This window comes from Thermobia domestica, chromosome 2, assembly GCF_964235325.1.
Source record: "Thermobia domestica chromosome 2, izTheDome1.hap1.1, whole genome shotgun sequence".
NCBI classification, from domain to species: Eukaryota; Metazoa; Arthropoda; class Insecta; order Zygentoma; family Lepismatidae; genus Thermobia; species Thermobia domestica.
Window position 1 is genome coordinate 72,624,971 of NC_137455.1, and position 18,065 is coordinate 72,643,035.

At 37.3% G+C, this 18,065-nt stretch overlaps 1 protein-coding gene across 1 annotated transcript in view; it reads left to right on the forward strand.

Moving 5' to 3' along the window:
- LOC145672682 (membrane metallo-endopeptidase-like 1) overlaps positions 1 to 18,065 on the forward strand; it is a 173,744-nt gene that overhangs the window by 84,709 nt on the left and 70,970 nt on the right. Inside the window, exons 4-5 of the mRNA XM_081741850.1 lie at positions 6,279 to 6,404; positions 13,729 to 13,819. Coding sequence (XP_081597976.1) covers positions 6,279 to 6,404; positions 13,729 to 13,819 — 217 coding nt within the window. The remainder of the gene's footprint in view (positions 1 to 6,278; positions 6,405 to 13,728; positions 13,820 to 18,065) is intronic.

Consider the following 18,065-nt stretch of genomic DNA (forward strand, 5'->3'; position numbering starts at 1 on the left):
TAACATTATAAGTAGCCCAAAGACTATGAAAAACATCGTGTTTTGAAAACATTATTGCACCATAAAACAAATTACGAGTAATTTTAAAATATTTTGCATTTTAGCTACGTTATTTGCACTATATTTATAATAATATTTAGCAATTTATTTAAGTTCGCAACATTGCTTAAAATAATGTAACTGCGACTTGTTGTAATTAAAACTATTGAACACTAATGTTATAATGTTCCTGCCATTTGAGTTATTAGAGATCTCCAAAATGTTTATGTTAGTGATACTGTATTGTCCTTTGTTACACTGAATAATATATGTGCTTTTGTGGTTTAATTTAATATCTAAATTAGAAATATGTAGAGCTCTTTCGTGGCTAAGCAGTTAGCCTATGGCGTGAGAGACCCGGGTTAGATTCCCGGCGGGAGCTCATGTGGTTTAGATCCAACATTAATCCGTAGGTTCAGTCTCATATAACCTCGCTGCTGAAAGAGGCGTTAAAATCAATTTAAAATTATATGAATTTTTTGAGTTTTACGTCCCACGCTTATGCCGGTTAGGCTAAAGGAGACTGTGATGATGAGAGATGAATGAAATGGTGGAATGAAGAAAGTGGGAGGAAACGGGAGAACCACGAGAAAACCCACGCACTAAACTAAATTAACTGAACAGAAATATGTAATATCAAACGTAGTGCAATTTGAGAAATTACAACTTTAAGTTGCGTTGGCAACATTGCTTGTTTATCTAGTGGTATTGCAGAGTATCTAGAAGAATTTCTCCTTCCATATTTTACACAGCATGTTAAAAAAATCATTATTTTTAATATATAGGACTATTATATATAACTAGATGAAATACCCATTTTTCGCATGGGACCAGTATTTCGAAGTCAAGGCCTGTGGAAGTATCACTATCTCAGCAACCGCGAAAACTATGTATTTGACACTAATATCGGTCATTTTGTATTATTTTTACATGTCTCGGTACCTCCTCCCCAGCAGGTGAACCCCGGCCCGCATGCACTTTTAGCTGAATTTGAAAGTCATCGCTAATGGAAGGGACACCATTGATCTCAGCGATCGCAAAAACTATACATTTGACACTAAAATCGGCCATTTTGGATTACTTTTACATGTCTCGGTATCCCTCTTGTGAACTCCGGCCCGCAGCTGAATGGGGTGAATTTGGAGATTAATGTGATCGGAGTTTCACCATTGATCTCAGAAAACGCGGAAACTATTTGACCCTAATATCGGTCATTTTGTATTATTTTTACGTCTCGGTACTCCCCTCCCCCGCAAGTGAACCACGGCCGCATGCACTGGTAGCTGACTTTGAAAGTCATCGCTAATGGAAGTATCATCATTGATCTCAGCGACTGCGAAAACTATGTATTCGACACTAATATTGGTCATTTTCTACTACTTTTACATGTCCCGGTAAACGCCCCTCCAGATTCAATTTTTTTTTTTTTTTTTTTTTAAAAAAAGCTTCTTCTTGGTCTGAGGCCTGGGACATGATACTTGTCACCCAAATTTCGTAACTCTTGGACTCTCGTCTGGTTCCCAGGTCGCACACAGGCAATCAGAAAGACAGGCACGCAGACACAGACAAACAAAATCTCCTTTTACTTACATTAGATATGATATACAGGCGAGGATCCAAGGGGATCCAGCTATACACTGTATAAAATGGGCTTCAATCCTACTTCTTTCTTTACACTGGATAAAATGTCAAACTATGGTTTAGCCCCTCCCTCGATGATATCCTGGATCCTCTGGTATATATATATATGTTGAGAGAGAGAGAGAGAGAGACAGAGTTGACTATACACATCAGCAGTGGATTTTGTTTCGGGAGAGGCTTGAGAACGAGTAAGAAATATTTGTGATGTACGTGCAATGCGAAAAAATGATCACAAATCTATTTCAGGAGGGGCTTCAGTCCGTTAGCCATCCCCTAAATACGCCACTGAACATTAGTCAACTGTTCCCATATTACCTAATACAGCAACGAAAGAAATTTTGAGTAAAGGTCAATCTTAATAGTTGTCTATATCAATATTCGAGACGAGACCGAGACTTTCGAGACTGACCTAAGTCTCGTCTCGATTTACAGACGGTCTCGTCTCGGTATATAAAAGGCCGTCTCGGTCTCGTCTCGGTATATAAAAGGCCGTCTCGGTCTCGGTCTCGGTACCATCCCTACATACGGGCGACGTATGGACCCAAAGCAAAAACACGTGTTTTCCGTTTTCGTTTCTTCTTTTTCCTGCTTCTTGCCACCCCTTCACTCATTTCAGTAAAACATTTTGACAATATTGTACACGTGATTGGTCCATTTCCGGATGTTCTGCTTTGTTCGCATTGGTGCATTCTACCTCATTGCCTTGCGTTGATTATGTGTAGTATTTCGTACATTTAACCTTTTCGGTTATTTCTTCTCATTCTCGCTATATTCCACATAATCACATTTTGACCCCATTTTTATGCCTCTATTTGACCCTTTCAATGCGATTGTTGGCTGATATATATATATGGCACTGAACCTCCGGGTTCCATAGGCCATAGAGTTAGTTTTAGTTATATATATATACACAGGGTGGGCCATTTTAATTAATCCACGGAAATATCTGAAAAATGATAAAACATACAAGAAATTTTTGAAGTACACATTATATATTGCTAAGGGGGAAAACCAATTCCGCCAAAAGTACCCCTCCCCGCCCCCCGTAAATGGGGGTAACGGGGGTAACTTTGAAATGTCAAATGGGAACATGGGTCGAGTAATACCTCGTTCGAAAGGTCTTGGAAAGCTAAGTAACGCTGTACCATGAGATGTTTCATATTGTGCGCCATGATCTGGTTCGGAAACTCCAGTACCCGTAGTATGAAAACCATGGAAGGTAAATGAATGGAACAAAATTGAAATACGTAAATATCATAGGGCATATCGAATGATATAATCCCTGTGATCCCAGTGGCCTTTCTGAAGGGGTCTTGTGGGCTAACTTCAAAATTACAATGTCCGACCGGACAACGGTTCGGGCGTACGCTTGACCTACCCAATGCTATTTGGAAGGCAGACTTCATGCATAGAGAATTGGTGCACTAAGTTAACGCGGATGGCCACAATTACATTTTGATTAACTATTAGCATTCATGTCATATTGTGAACTTGAGGGACAAAACGGTGTGTACGTATATCCCCGAAATGCTTTCTGAATAACCAGCACGCATTGCATAAAAGTTTCTCTTTTTTTAGTCACTACAGCGTCATCCTTACAAACAAATGTTTCAACCACACCATACCTATTTGTAAGGTTAGCCTTAATTTACGAATTAAAGTAGAGTTCTCGTTTGAACTTTCACTTTACTTTCCACTCCACTCACATACAGAGCGCAGGGAGAGATTATTTTGCAGGACTTGGATTTCTCTCTATACATTATGGCAATTTTACTCTAATATTTTTATCTCTGTTGTATTATTTTCGAGTCTTGGAACGCCTCCGTGGTTTTCCTATTTAATTTTCGTTATTTTCATTTATGTCTAACCGTATTCATACTATGGGCACTAGACGTTTTCTTAGACACAGTCACCATGTCTTTGCGATCATTTTGAAAACGGTGTCTCATGTCGAAAATTTTCTTACAGAAGCTGTTTGATATTAATTTGTCTATGTAACGTGATGTTACTCGCTTCAAGCTGCTATTTGAAATTTTCAAGTTGGCCCCGGATACCTTTCAGTTGGCCCTTGGAGTCACCCCGACAACACCTCTCGATGTGCCTTACGTCAGTTAGCTACTCCAGTTTTTCTTTTGTTGATTTATCTCCAATCGCTTTCATACTACGGGTGACCTTTTCTCTGACACGGATACTATGTTTCGGCGGCCTTTTGAGAACACTGCCATTTCCCATCAATCGTTTTCTCCTGCAATATGTTAGATTTTGCAAGATTTATCGAACGAGGTACCACTCGACTCATGTTACTATTTGAAATTTTGAAGTTAGCCCCCAAGACCCCTTTAGGGAGGCCACTGGGATCACAGGGACCACACCGTTCGATATGCCCTATGATATTTACGTATTTCAATTTTGTTCCATTCATTTACCTTCCATGGTTTTCACACTACGAGTACTGGAGTTTCCGAACCATATTATGGCGGCCATTTTGAAACCGATGCACAATATGGAACATCTTTTAGTACAGCAATACTTAGTTTTCCAAGACCTTTCGAACGAGGTATTACTCGACCCATGTTCCCATTTGATATTTCAAAGTTTCCCACCGTTACCCCTATTTAGGGGGGGGCGGGGAGGGGTACTTTTGGCGGAATTCGGTTTCCCCCTTAGCAATATATAACGTGTACTTGAAACATTTGTTCTATGTTTTATCATTTTTCAGATATTTCCGTGGATTAATTAAAATGGCCCACCCTGTATATATATATATATATATATATATATATATATATATATATATATATATATATATATATATATATATATATATATATATATATATATATATATATACGTGTCACTTCTTTTTTGATGTTCTCTATGTCTGTGCAATTTTATCACAATCGGCGTGTTACACCAGGGTACCCTGCCTTGTGTGTAGAAAGTGGAAAATTTCGACCAAGGCTACTACACTACGGCACTATGAAGTCCAAATGTTGTTATTTGTCTTTATTTTCCATTAGTTTACAAATTATGAAATTATAGAGACTTATTACTATCAAAATAACCCAACGTTCTAAGCAAAGACCCTTAGAACTTAGTGATGTTAAAAATTTGCACAATAAAAATGAAAATCTCTAATGAGAAGTTTACATATTGATGTTGTATTAGGTTACCATTACAGAAGGTCACTCCACATTTATGGAAACACGTTTGAATGATCCTTGAAGATACTGTAATTGCAATTTGCGAGAGACATGCACAGCAGAAAGAAGCATGTATACATTAGAGTGTATGCTGTCACAGAGTAAAGTTATTTTGGAGTAGAAAATAATACTTTATTCCTTAGAAAATAATACTGTTCTGGAAGAGGTACTCGTATATTAGAGCCCTTTCTCACATAGAATACAGTAATAGTGAAATCAAGAAACAATATTCTTCGAAGATTTTAGCAAATCTAAAAAGGGCATCTACAATGTGATCGAAAGCAACAAGAGTGTATCACTAAAATAAATAGATTATTTCACAGTGACAGGAAGAAAATACCCCGAACATACAACGGGTGTGATCCGATAAGTACATCTACTCTTCAACAAGTAGAATCTACCTACAGAACAACCTATTGTCAGGAAGACCCAGAAAAACCGTGCAGAAGATTATTTACCAGAATTAACAGAAAGTGAAACAAAAACAGTGTTTTCAGCCTCTCACCGAACTACTTATCTAAAAAAACGCAAGATAAACTGCAAGCGAATGTAGGAGCTATATTTATCAGGGACAAATGACAATATGTTATAACCCAGAACAAGATTGAGTATATTTAATTTCCAAAGAGAAACGTCCAGTTACTGTCGCAATAAGAATTGGACAATCTGTGTTTTCACGTAGTAATGGAACGTTTCTCCTACAGAGACAAGCTTCCACTCCATAGTTTCGTCAAATGTCAAGATAAGCGCAGCATACAACACCACGTTCTCTAGTTGTTGTATCGAAGAGGCATTTTTTCTTTGTACGTTGATGAAATGTCGAAATTGTACATTTAGCAAGGTAAAGCGTCCAGCCATACGACTTGAACAACTTTCGTGTATATAAGCCACATACTGTATGAAACTACCTTATTTGTAGATTTCTGTGAAATATCTGGATGTTGCACCAATGGTCTTTAGTTCATTTAGGTATTTGAAGAAAGCAACTGCCAAATATCGTTCACACATAGTGGAACCTGTCGCAAGAAAAGTGGGACAAACTTCATTAGATTAATCTCAACCAGACCCCCCTTAAGGAAAAAATCATTTTTCAGGATATTATCTATAGCTAGATCCGTCATATAGAACACAATCGGTACTCGGTAGTGGAAACACGGCTTAATGTCGTAACGTAAGGGATCGAATTGTGTTTCCATAAATACAGATCGAAGTGTGTTTCCGTAAGTGTGGATAAAGTATGCAGAAGTGTGCTACTGTATATCCTATATGGCATAAGTATTTTATAATTTTTACGAATAAATATTAACATAATAATAATAATAATAATAATAATAATAATAATAATAATAATAATAATAATAATAATAATAATAATCATGTATCTTTTTTTATAAGGTGTTATGTCGTCCTTCAGTGAATCCGATGAAGAAATACCTCAGGCACATATGAAATTTAAAAATGTTTTTGGGGTTTGCGTCAACCACACTGATCAAGAAGAAGAACAAGACAGACAAAAGAAAGGTACGTTGTGTTTCTTTTCATGTTAATGAAATATTATGGCGTATTCTAAAATGCTTTGGCCCTGAAATGCCTCCTATGTTGTCTAGGAATATGGCAATTTTAAGGGTGAGCAAGAACGGTAAAGGATCCACTGAATTCTATATATACAGGGTGCGGCACGTAAAACCGGCCCGTAAAGCAGTGGCGGCGATACCGGCTTCGGGCCCCCTCCGCAAAAACTGAACCGAGTGGCCATGTGTTACTCGAACATCATTTACAATTTCTATATGTGTACTAATGTGCCATTTTACAATGTTAACAGTATTACCACTATGATTACAGCTATTATGAATCATAATAATAATAATAATAATAATAATAATAATAATACAGTATAACCACGGTTAACAGATTTAAAGTAGTGAGCTTATTTCGGATATTTTTTTTGTTTGTTTGTTAAGTCATGGATATCTGTTACCGGGCATGTACTACAGTATTTTTTATTTATCTGAAATGTTTTGAAGATTAAATAACTTCAAAACTCTCTTTGTATGCTACACTTATGTTCTTTATTAAAGTTAAGGAGTTCCATAATCTAGTGGTTACAGCCTTGGATTCATACCCACGTGATCCTGGATTCAATCCTCCGCTGGAATACTCCAAATTTTTGACGTATGCCCACCGCCGTGAGGAAAACTGAGGAGTGATACGCCTGTTGGTGGAGGGTGACGCAATGGGCTGACCACCTGTTCGTCACCCAAGTAGTTGTAGGCAGGGTGGATTGATTTAAATCAGTCTGATTTAAATCACGATTTTAATCAAGATTTAAATCATTTGATTTTTTAAAATAAAAATCGTTGATTTAAATAAAAATCCGAAATAGAATAAATTAATTTAAAGTGAAAATAAGTAAAATCCCGTTTCTGTTCTGTTATTTCGATTATGGAAGATAATAATCATAATACAATGAGACTCAAATGTATGTAAGCTCAGTATGAAAACGAGTATCATGCAAAGGATGATTAGAGAAATTCCCGCTTTGAACGGATAACGGGTGAATCCTGCTTTCTTCTCTCCGTAACATACGGTTTTTAAATCGTTAACTATTCCAACGGGGAAATCACCATGGACATTTTAAGCGAAAATTCTCTTCTGTCCACGTCTATTTGTTTGTTTCCAGATAAAGGAGCGCATTTAGAGGGGTCCGATCCCCTCTCCTAAAAAAAAAATAAAACTAAGCGAAATTTACGGACTAAATACATAAAAGTTCCTCGGAATCATAATACGGCAAATTTTGGATGCGTTAAAATATCGAATAATACTTTTGATAAAGTGGATACTTTCAAATATCTAGAATCAATATTAACATACCTAAACCATATTACGAGGAACTTAAATGTCGACTAAAAGCAGAGAATTCTTGTTATTAATCAGTTCAAAAACTTTTGTCGTCGCGAATTTTGTCGAGAAATTTGAAGCTTAAAATATATAAAATGATAATCATGCCTGTTGCTCTGTATGGTTGCGAAACATGGTCGCTTACTCTGAGGGAAGAACATAGACTGAAAGTATTTGAGAACAAGATCCTGAGACGAATATTCGTTCCCAAGAGGAACGGGAATGGGGAATGACGGAAACTTCAGAACGAGGAACTACATAATTTATACGGTTCACCCAACACTGTTAAGGTCATCAAGTCTAAGAGATTCAGGTGGACAGGTCATGTGGCCAGAATGGAAGAAGGTAGGAACGCTTTCAAAGTCTTAACTGGAAAACCAATCGGAAAAAGATCATTAGGAAGACCTAGGCGCAGATGGGAGGACAAAATTAAGATGCATCTCGCAGAAATAAGAATAAAAGTAGAAACTGGATCCAATTGGCTAAGGATAGAAATCAATGGAGAGCTTTTGTAAACGTGGCATTGAAGCTCCGGGTTCCATAGACCATAGAGTTAGTTACTTAATTTTAGGTGAAATATATGTACTTTATATGTATTTCGTGCCGCTAGCTAGTTCCGATTTTTTTTTTAAATATGCACCTGCGAAATATCAGTAACTTTCGTGAAAAGAAAAGTGTCATGTTGATAAATGTTGCTGTATTTTTTCCTTAATGCTGAAGAAATATTGTTTGGGATTGAAATAGGTTAACGATTGGGGATTAATTAAAAATTCAACCCCAATATTTTCAATTAAATGGCATAACTAACATTTAATACTAATTCCTAATGTTTTTTCTTCAGTTCTTGACAGTTCGTGACTCAGATAATTCGGGCTTCGGTTATCCGGGATTATACTGTAACTACATTCCACACAGAGGAGAATTAACGTAGAATATTTTTGTATACTCGCGTAAAATACAGTGCTCTCATTGCCTAGAATAAAACGGATGGGAAACTCTTCTTGTATCGTCACACCGGAACACGTAACACACAAGATAAAACTAAGGAGAGGTATTGTAAGCGTCACTATCACTATATTTCACTTGAAATGGAATGGAACACAAAATTTGTAAGAACTGTTTACCTAACCTTCAGTTCTTCAGGAGCAAGAATTTGTCTATAATTTTATCCAGTTTTTTTTTCCATGTTCGATGCTCAAAATGGCAATGAAACTGTTAGAATTAGTTATAGGCTGTGTAGAAACGCTTTCAAAATGCATTAAGAATATAAATGACATGTAAAATGAGTCTTGCTGAGCGTACTTTGTAGGGGCCCCTCAGGTCCGGGCCCCCCCCGCACCGCGGGGTCTGCGGGGCCTTTATCGCCGCCACTGCCGTAAAGTGAACACATAAAATGAAATGTAATGTATTGAATATGATTAACTACAACACATAAATGAAATGTAATGTATTGAATATGACTACTCACCTTCACAGCAGCCTTCACAGCAGGTGCTGAAAGTGTCCTCCGCCCACTTCAACACACATGTGAGCACGATTGAGGAGATTCATATATACCCTTGTCAGTTCTTGTGTTGTAATGCTATTGGTGACATCCTGGATCCTGGTCTTGAGTTCTTCAATTGTGTGTGGATTTGTTTCGTATACTCTTCCCTTTAACAGTCCCCATAAGTAAAAGTCACACGTGGACAACTCTGGTGACCGAGGAGGCCACAAGCCTTTGCTGATTGTCCTCTCTGATGTAAACGTCTCATGCACAAGGGACAATGATGCAGCTGATGTGTGGCATGTTGCACCGTCCTGCTGAAAGTAACATAACTGACGCTCCTCTTCGGTCAACTGTGTATAAAACTCCTCCAGGATTCCCATATACACGTCACTGTTCACTGTCGTCTCAAAGAATATGGGCCCAATAACGCGTGTGGCGGAAATGGCACACCAAACACCAATCTTCTCATCATGCAAGGGTACCTGGTGGATTGCGTGTGGATTTTCTGTCGACCAATACCGGTTGTTTTGGGAATTTACGTACCCAGACAGGTGGAACCACGCCTTGTCACTCATGATGAGCATTAGTGGATCCAAGAAACCACTGGCAACATTGCTCAACAGCCATGAACAGAAATACACCCTCTTCTGCAGGTCAGGCTCCTTCAGTTCTTGCACAACACTTATCCGGTACGGTTTTAACTTCAGTCCCCTTAAAACACGTCTGCAGCTTCTCTCACTCGCATGAACCTGTTGGCTCAATCTCCTGGTTGACTTTCGAGGACTTCTTCTCATTATCTCCTCCACCTGCATCTTTAAATCAGGTGTGCAGACAGATGGTCGTCTGTTCCTGGGAGCATTTTGAACCGATCCTGTACGCCGCCATTTTTCAATCAATTCCTGAATGGTGCTTTTTGCTGGCACAGAACGTCCTGGAAATTTCTCCCGAAACAAATTCTTTGTTTTCACAAAAGATCCAGTGAGAATGAACCCTTCAACAATGGTAACACGCTCGGGTATCGAATACGGCATTATCACACACTGACACTCACCCGGCTTAACACAACGAGGCCTTTTTCTCAACTGGTTTCGACAAGTTTCACTGGCTGCGGCTGCACGTGACTGCTGCAGGTCACGTAAGTTGACCCGACCTCGACACGCCATCTCTTGGTAGGAAGGTAGATTATTTAAGTGTTGCCAAAAACACAATATACCAGAATATTACGACGGGCCGGTTTTACGTGCCGCACCCTGTATATATATATATATATATATATATATATATATATATATATATATATATATATATATATATATATATATATATATATAGGATGTTTCAAAACAATACCGACAACGTTTGGGAAGTGATTCCTGACACCAAAATAAGACAAAAAAGTATAGACCAACCTGGGTGTACAAATGATTCCTTTCGGAGTTATAGGCTGTCGAAAACATGAAAAAATGAACTTTAAAAGTCAGTAGCTCCAGAACTATGGGATCTACCGTAGTCGGGTCAAGACTTCACTTAGGAACTAATACGTGAACTATCCAAAAATACATGTTTCAGAATCCTAATGTACTCACACAACAATTTTTATAGAGGGAGTTTGGCTACGGGCATATAATTTGAAGTACTTACCAACTACCTCTATAAAAATTGTTAAGGAAGTATCGTAGGATTCTGAAACTTCGATATTTGGTAAGGTAGATACCAGTTCTTATGTGAAGTCTTGACCCCACTATGGTAGGTCCCATACACTCTGTAAAGAAAAAATAGCGACACTTGCTCGGATATGGTTTTCTCAACATACTCTAATCAATATGATTTTTTACATGAATTCCTGATAATATTACAATACATATTCTTAATGACCAGTTCATTCTTAATACTTGCGCCAGAGTTTCAGGATTTTGACATGAATTTAGTGAATTTATATGCATATATAAGTAGCTATGTGTGTTTTGAGCAAAATCGTTTGTAGGAAGAGTAATACATAAAACTGAAAAAGATCAACAACAATAGCAGAAAACAAGAAATGGAATTTCTTTAGGGTAAGACATATTGTGTGCAAACATCGGGAAGTACGATACACCAAACTAGTATTTTGTATGTGCACCATGGGCTTTCTGCAGTGCAGCGAATCATCGGAGCCCTTTGGTAACAAGGCTATTGCAAATGCAACCTCGATTTCACGGAATAACACCCGGATTATCTGTTCTTTGAATTCCATTCTGTTTGAGATAGTTGTCTATTGAATCTTCTGCTCATATTGATCCACCAATTGTAAACTGGATTCATGTCAGGTGAGTTTGTAGGCCACATGAGTCTCTAAATAGTCATATTCTTGAACCACGTATTAACGATTTTCGCTCGGTAACATGAAGTATTATCGTCCTGAAAAAGGAAGTAGTCCAAATTTTCTTCAGAAAAGTCGTATTTAGCTATTTTAAGAATTTTAACTACCAGAATTTGAAGATATTTTCGTGCATCAAACATCCTTCACATATATCCGTTGGTCTGATGCCTTTAACGGTGAACCAAGCCCATACCATCACTCAGTAACTGAATATTTGCATCTCTTAAACTAAATCCTTGTCAAGTTCCTTGCTTGTTCGTATCCACAACTTCACACCACCATCGTTTCCCACTATTCTAAACTTCTTTTCAACGAAGAAAACGACATGCTTTAAGTTGTCAAAAGTCCAAGTTGAATATCGACTCACAAAACTACATGTTGAAGTCCTCTGTGTTTTGTCAGTTTCGACCTTCTACACGGTTTCTTCTTTGTAATATCCTCTTCATACAGTCAAGACAATACAGTTGTACGAGTAACTGCAGTTCCAAGATCATGTCAAACTACAGAAGCGATTTTTGGGGAAATCACTCCTTAAATCTGCGGTGCTATTGATTTCATTTAGCAATCTGCTCTGGGTGATGCTTTCTTTTTTCTTTCACACTGTTGACGAAGGGACGATTTGTTATGCTGTTTCCGCTTATAAATTACTCTTCCTGCCGTAGAATGATGGATTTTCAATATTCCATCTATTCCCTTAGAGATTTGCCTTAGCTGCGCAAAGCAAGAATTATGTCTTGTTCACATGGCAACAACTCACATTTCTTACCCATCTTATTTGTTTACGGTCCACATGTAGCAACAATATCACACACAAACATCACTGCACAACAACAATTTTGCCACTTGACACTGTTCAAACAATGAGAAAGCAAAGAACAATCATAAAATGCTATTTACCTCAGCCCACACATCACAAATGCAATGCAGAATTTCTCACTACAATAATTTACGAGACGCACTCAGTGCCATGTATCGAAAATACTACTGATACACAAACAATTGACAAGCGATGTCGTACACCACAGGTGTCACAGATAACGCAAATGAACTATCCCACTCTTCATTTCCTTCTATTCCTCTTCTAACGGGCTGCAACTATGGTTTTCTGTGTAAGTTACTTTGAAAATTGAGGTGTCGCTATTTTTTCTTTACAGAGTGTAGTATTGGAGCTATGGCTCTTAAAGTTAATTTTTTCATGTTTTCGGCAGTCTATAACTCCGAAAGGAAGCATTTGTGTACCCAGGTTGGTCTATACTTTTTGTCTTATCTTGGTGTCAGGAATCACCTCCCAAACGTTGTCGGTGTCGTTTTGAAACGCCCTGTATATACATATCATATAAACCAACTTCTTTTGAGATGGGGATAAACATGTTTATTTGAAGGTAGCTTATAGAGCTGTAAGAATGAGCAAAATAATAGTCATGAATTTCGAAAGAAGTGGATCAGGTCCAAAGCAACTCACTTTTAATAAATAATAGTATTCCTGTTTGTACTCAATTGGTATATTAATCTACCTATAGAATTTAAAATTGTGCACTTTTTAAAATTTGTTTTTCTTTAATATTTAATGAGGAACATTGTAAGCAATTGAATTCAAATAAAGACTACAGATGAAAAGAAAGAAAAAAACAAGGAAAATCACAGTCAATGTATGTTGAGAAAAAATATTTGAAAACTAATCCGTTTTCTGCACAGCAAAACTGTATTCGTTGCTTTCATTAAGAAAGTTGTATAGCTTTTCCCCCGTACATCATAGATGTGTGTAAGAGTTTCTCGTTTTGTTTAATTTTATGACATTCCTCACTTCTACCGTATAGTTTTCAATCTTAATAATATAGTGTATTCTTTCTAACAGCTGGGGCCGCGGTGGCTCAGTGGTAGAGCGTTCATTTCTGGTGCATGAGGTTCTCGATTCGATCCTACCTTGCGCCAAGTGAGCTTTGTGGTGGATAAACTCCGTGTGCTGGGTTTTCGCGGAGTTTTCCTGTTTCTTCTCACTTCCTTCATTTCATTCATTTTTCATCTTTACTGTTTCTTTTCGCTTAGCCGGCATAACTCTAAGATATAAAACTTAAAGATTTCATTTTTCTTTCTAACAGCTCAAGAATTCCTGCAAAAGATCGTTTTTAAAGATTCAGATGATATTCAGACTTTAACAAAGTTAGTCGCTGAGATGCTCAATTACAATAGGTAAGTAACTTCTTCATCATAGGCCTACTGGCAAATACTTTTTACCCCATTGCTTTCGCGCACTCTTTCCCTATACGTTCTTTATATTGAGTTCATGCAAACATATTTGAACCAGAAAGCCTCCACATAACAAATTGTTTTTTCATGACCAACAATTTCTAAGAAATATGTAACATGCAATTCCACCCCCGATCATTCAATTCGTGTTTTGCTTTATGAATTAGTTATGAGATCTAATATAGTTGAATCAATGAGTGGAAGAACAGCTTTAGTCCATAGGCGTCTAATAAACACGCTTCATGAATACTTAAATAAGAAAATTGTGTTATGTTGTTCTACACATGAAATTCACTGCGTTTCTTTATACATTCAACAGTTATTATTACTAGAGTTACCACGAGACGAGACTTCATGTTGTCTCGTCTCGTCTCATGTAAAGCATGTCTCATCTCGTCTCGTCTCGTGTCTTTTCTCGAATGGTTCTATTTCGCCTCGTCTCGTGGCAATACTAGGAGGCACGAGACGAGACATTTCACAATACACCTTGTCTCATCTCCTGTCCCGTCTCGAAAGCGAGACGAGACAAGCAATCTGTCTCGTCTCGTGACTCGCCTCAGAGGGTTCTGTCTCGTCTCATGGCAACACAAGTGAAGTACAAAGCCTAATGGGTTATTTTGAAGTGTTGTACTGTTCTTCCACTAATTCAGTTTTACATCTAATAACGTTTATTTATTTTTATACTAATCATAATCCAGGTTAATTAATGTAATAGTGAAAATACGTAATCTATAGCAGATAATAAGAAAAAGGGGTAATACAGATACTTGTTTAACTATTCATATTATTACTATTCGACTTACATTTACTATTCGTACGTAACAGAAACTACCAGTACATAATCGAAAATTAATGATTACACGGTTGCAGCTTTCAGAAAAAGGGAATAAAGTTGAGAAAGAATAATATATATGAAAGGTAGTTCACTGGGTACCACAGGTAGGATTTGTTGGTCGCAACAAATCTTCTGTTCTTGAAGCGATTCAGAAACAAATGTAGGCAAGGGTAATCCATCTCAATAGGTACTGTATTTACAATGTTTGTGATTAATTTATATGGGATGAAACTTCTCGTGGCCGGTAAATTGCAAAGATTTGGAGATCCAAGATGTCATTTTCTAACTGTAAAAGGGATATTGTCATAAAATATTGAAGAGCAATGTCGACATAAGTGCTGGTATGTCATTATCACGGTCGGGACGTAGTATATAAATTAGCATGAGATGCTGCGGATCCAAACATTTCAGACATAACGAATACAAAGCTATTCTACAGACATGTTCAAATTATTGGACTCAACATTGAGTTTCTCAATACTGTTCTTACAATATTATGTGAGGAAACACGTTCGAACTTAGTCCAAATTACTGCTCTGTAATTCTGTCCTAATTTGTGGTGGGTGTGACACATGATTTTCAATATCAGTAAGACAAGTGCGCACATAACATTCGAATATAACTAGTATACAGTGTGCATATCCTAATTGATGAAATACTTACAAGAAAATTATCTCTTACACAAAGATTAATATTTCGTATGAAATACCTTATTCTTTATTAAGTTTTTTATCCTTTGTGGCATGCTTCTTGCTCATTGCAACAGAGATTCTATTCACAGATTTATGCCTTATCCTAACTCTACTAGCAACTCTACTAGCCGTACTGTATATCTTCCTTCCGCCAGAAGTGTTGATAACTTTCACTTTACGCGGAAAAAGATCTCTGGCTTTTCCTATTATGCCAGGATTACAGGACTTCACAGAATAAAAGGTTAATACACAAAACACGTCACGATCACTTTAAACTGACTCATTTGAACTGTTGAATGCTTTGAACGTCGTAACTGCTTACGACTGCAACCACAACACTCCAGATTGGTAGAAACCACAATAGCTGTCTACAACTGAAACATCATTTTCAGAACTCCTCCCCCTCATTAATGCCATCTGCTATTCAACGATGATATCACCACTTCAACTGTATAGTAAACAAATCAAGGATTCTATATTTGTGGTTTAATCAATAAATTACATGTTCTAGAACCCAGAAATTAGGACTGCAACATTACCTTTGCGTTTTTTGAGCGTCAGTCTAATAATTTGAACATGTCTGTAGATACGTTAGTAATGCCAGAAAGTCAATAAGAACATGAAGTAACTGTATTGTGTGAGGTTAGCGGTCGTGCTAAGCCAGATGTAATATACTAGATACACTGGATATACGCTCGATAAAATGGGCTTCAATCCTACTTTCTTTACAGTAGATAACACGGTAAACTACGGTTTAGCCCCTTCCTTGATCATATCCTGGATCCGTGCATATATATGCGAGACTTCGCTAAAAATGACAGGAATAGCAACTTTGTCAGTAGTGTACGTCGAGCAATGTTAATGCATGCGGGTTGAATAATCTTGAGCCTCGAGTCAGGTTAGTCTGTGAGCAGTGATTGAAGAGAGAGAATGTGTAATCGAGTTGCTGAAAAAATGGCGAATTTGCAAAATTGAGCAGTAAATGAACTTGAAATTCCTTGTCAAGTTAAAGAATCACGAAATGAGTATGTGAAACTGTTGTAGGATATGTATGGTGATAATACGATGTTACGCATGCAAGTATTTGAATAGCACGAACGCTTCAGCGAGGGAAGAACATTGATGATGAAAGACAAGGTTATCTTGTCACAGCAACAACAGAGGAAAATGTGGCTAAAGTGACAAACATTGTGCGGAAAGATCGCAAGCGCAATATTCGAATGATAGCAGACACATTGGACACGAGTCTGTCCACCCAAGTCTGCACGACCATAGAAACACGTGCAAAGTTTCCGCTAAAATGATACCAAAAAACTGGAGCAGAAGGACTTCTGGAAACACGTCTGCAGTGACACTATGTAACGCCTGGAAGCAGAACTGGACTTGTTAACCAAAATCTTCACTAATGACGAGACGGGGATCTTTCAGTATGATCCTGAAGAGAAAAGGAGATCTATGCACTGGAAAACTCCCTGATCATCGCGAATGAAAAAGGCATGCAAGAGCAAATCAATGCTGAAGGTCGTGCTCATTGTTTTCTTTGATATCAATGGCCTACTCCTGACTAAATGCGTATCATCAGGTCAGACAGAGAATAAGCAGCATTATCAGCAGGTTTCGGCCAAGTGTAAAAATAAGTGAGAAAGAAAAGGAGAAATTTCCTTGCGGCAGAACAATGAATGAATTGTGCATCACGACAATGTATAGCCTGCAATGCCACTAGTAAATTTTTAAAATTAGACTGAAGCCAGCACGGGTGTTAATAAATGTATATATCGTGTGAATTATAGTACGAAATTCGCAAAACAACAAAGTATTTATTAACAAGTAAAAGAATGATTTTTTAACACGTTGAATAGCAAAGCAAACCTGTTGTGTTCTTTCAACAGCAAATGCAGCGAAGAAATCGAACATAAGAAATAGTAATATATAAATCATATTATTTGTAGTACTCTTTGCACTAAATAGATTTTCTTTAGTGCCCGAAACATATAAAAATAACACTTGAATATAAATCATGAGCACAAGATGATACCTAGTAAAAGGGCATCGTGGAAAGTAATCTTAACAAATTATTTTTGAAGGTTTACATGACCATATATAGGAATAAATTAGCCCCGTTTATGCCTGAATGGTACCATAAAACTTCCTTTTCCATTATACAATTTTACGAAAGAATATAATTTAACATGTGTTGATTTTAGACCAATAACTAGACTAGGTCAAATATCTATCCCTACGTCTTACCTGCTAAATCGAAAGTGATTTGAAATTCGGTATGGCATGGTTAGGTTCCGGCACTAGTACCACAATTGCCCACCAGGTGACAGTTCACTTCAGACACAGGATTAGACGCTGAAGATTCTCTCTCTCTCTTTCTCTTTCTCTCTCTCTCTCTCTCTCTCTCCGCAAAATATTATCATCATGCTCTTACAAATATTTTTCATATTTAAAAATACATACAAATACATTTATTGGGGCTATTACGTTACATAATATATACTACCGTCTCTCTTTAAAAATTTTTCTTTCCAAAAGTAATAGTCTACAATAAATTGATAAAGAATTGTTGATCACAAGCAACTTTTCTACTTACAGTTTTCCAGTATTTTACAAATATATATTTAACCTCTTACTATAATATTGCCAATCCGATTTACAA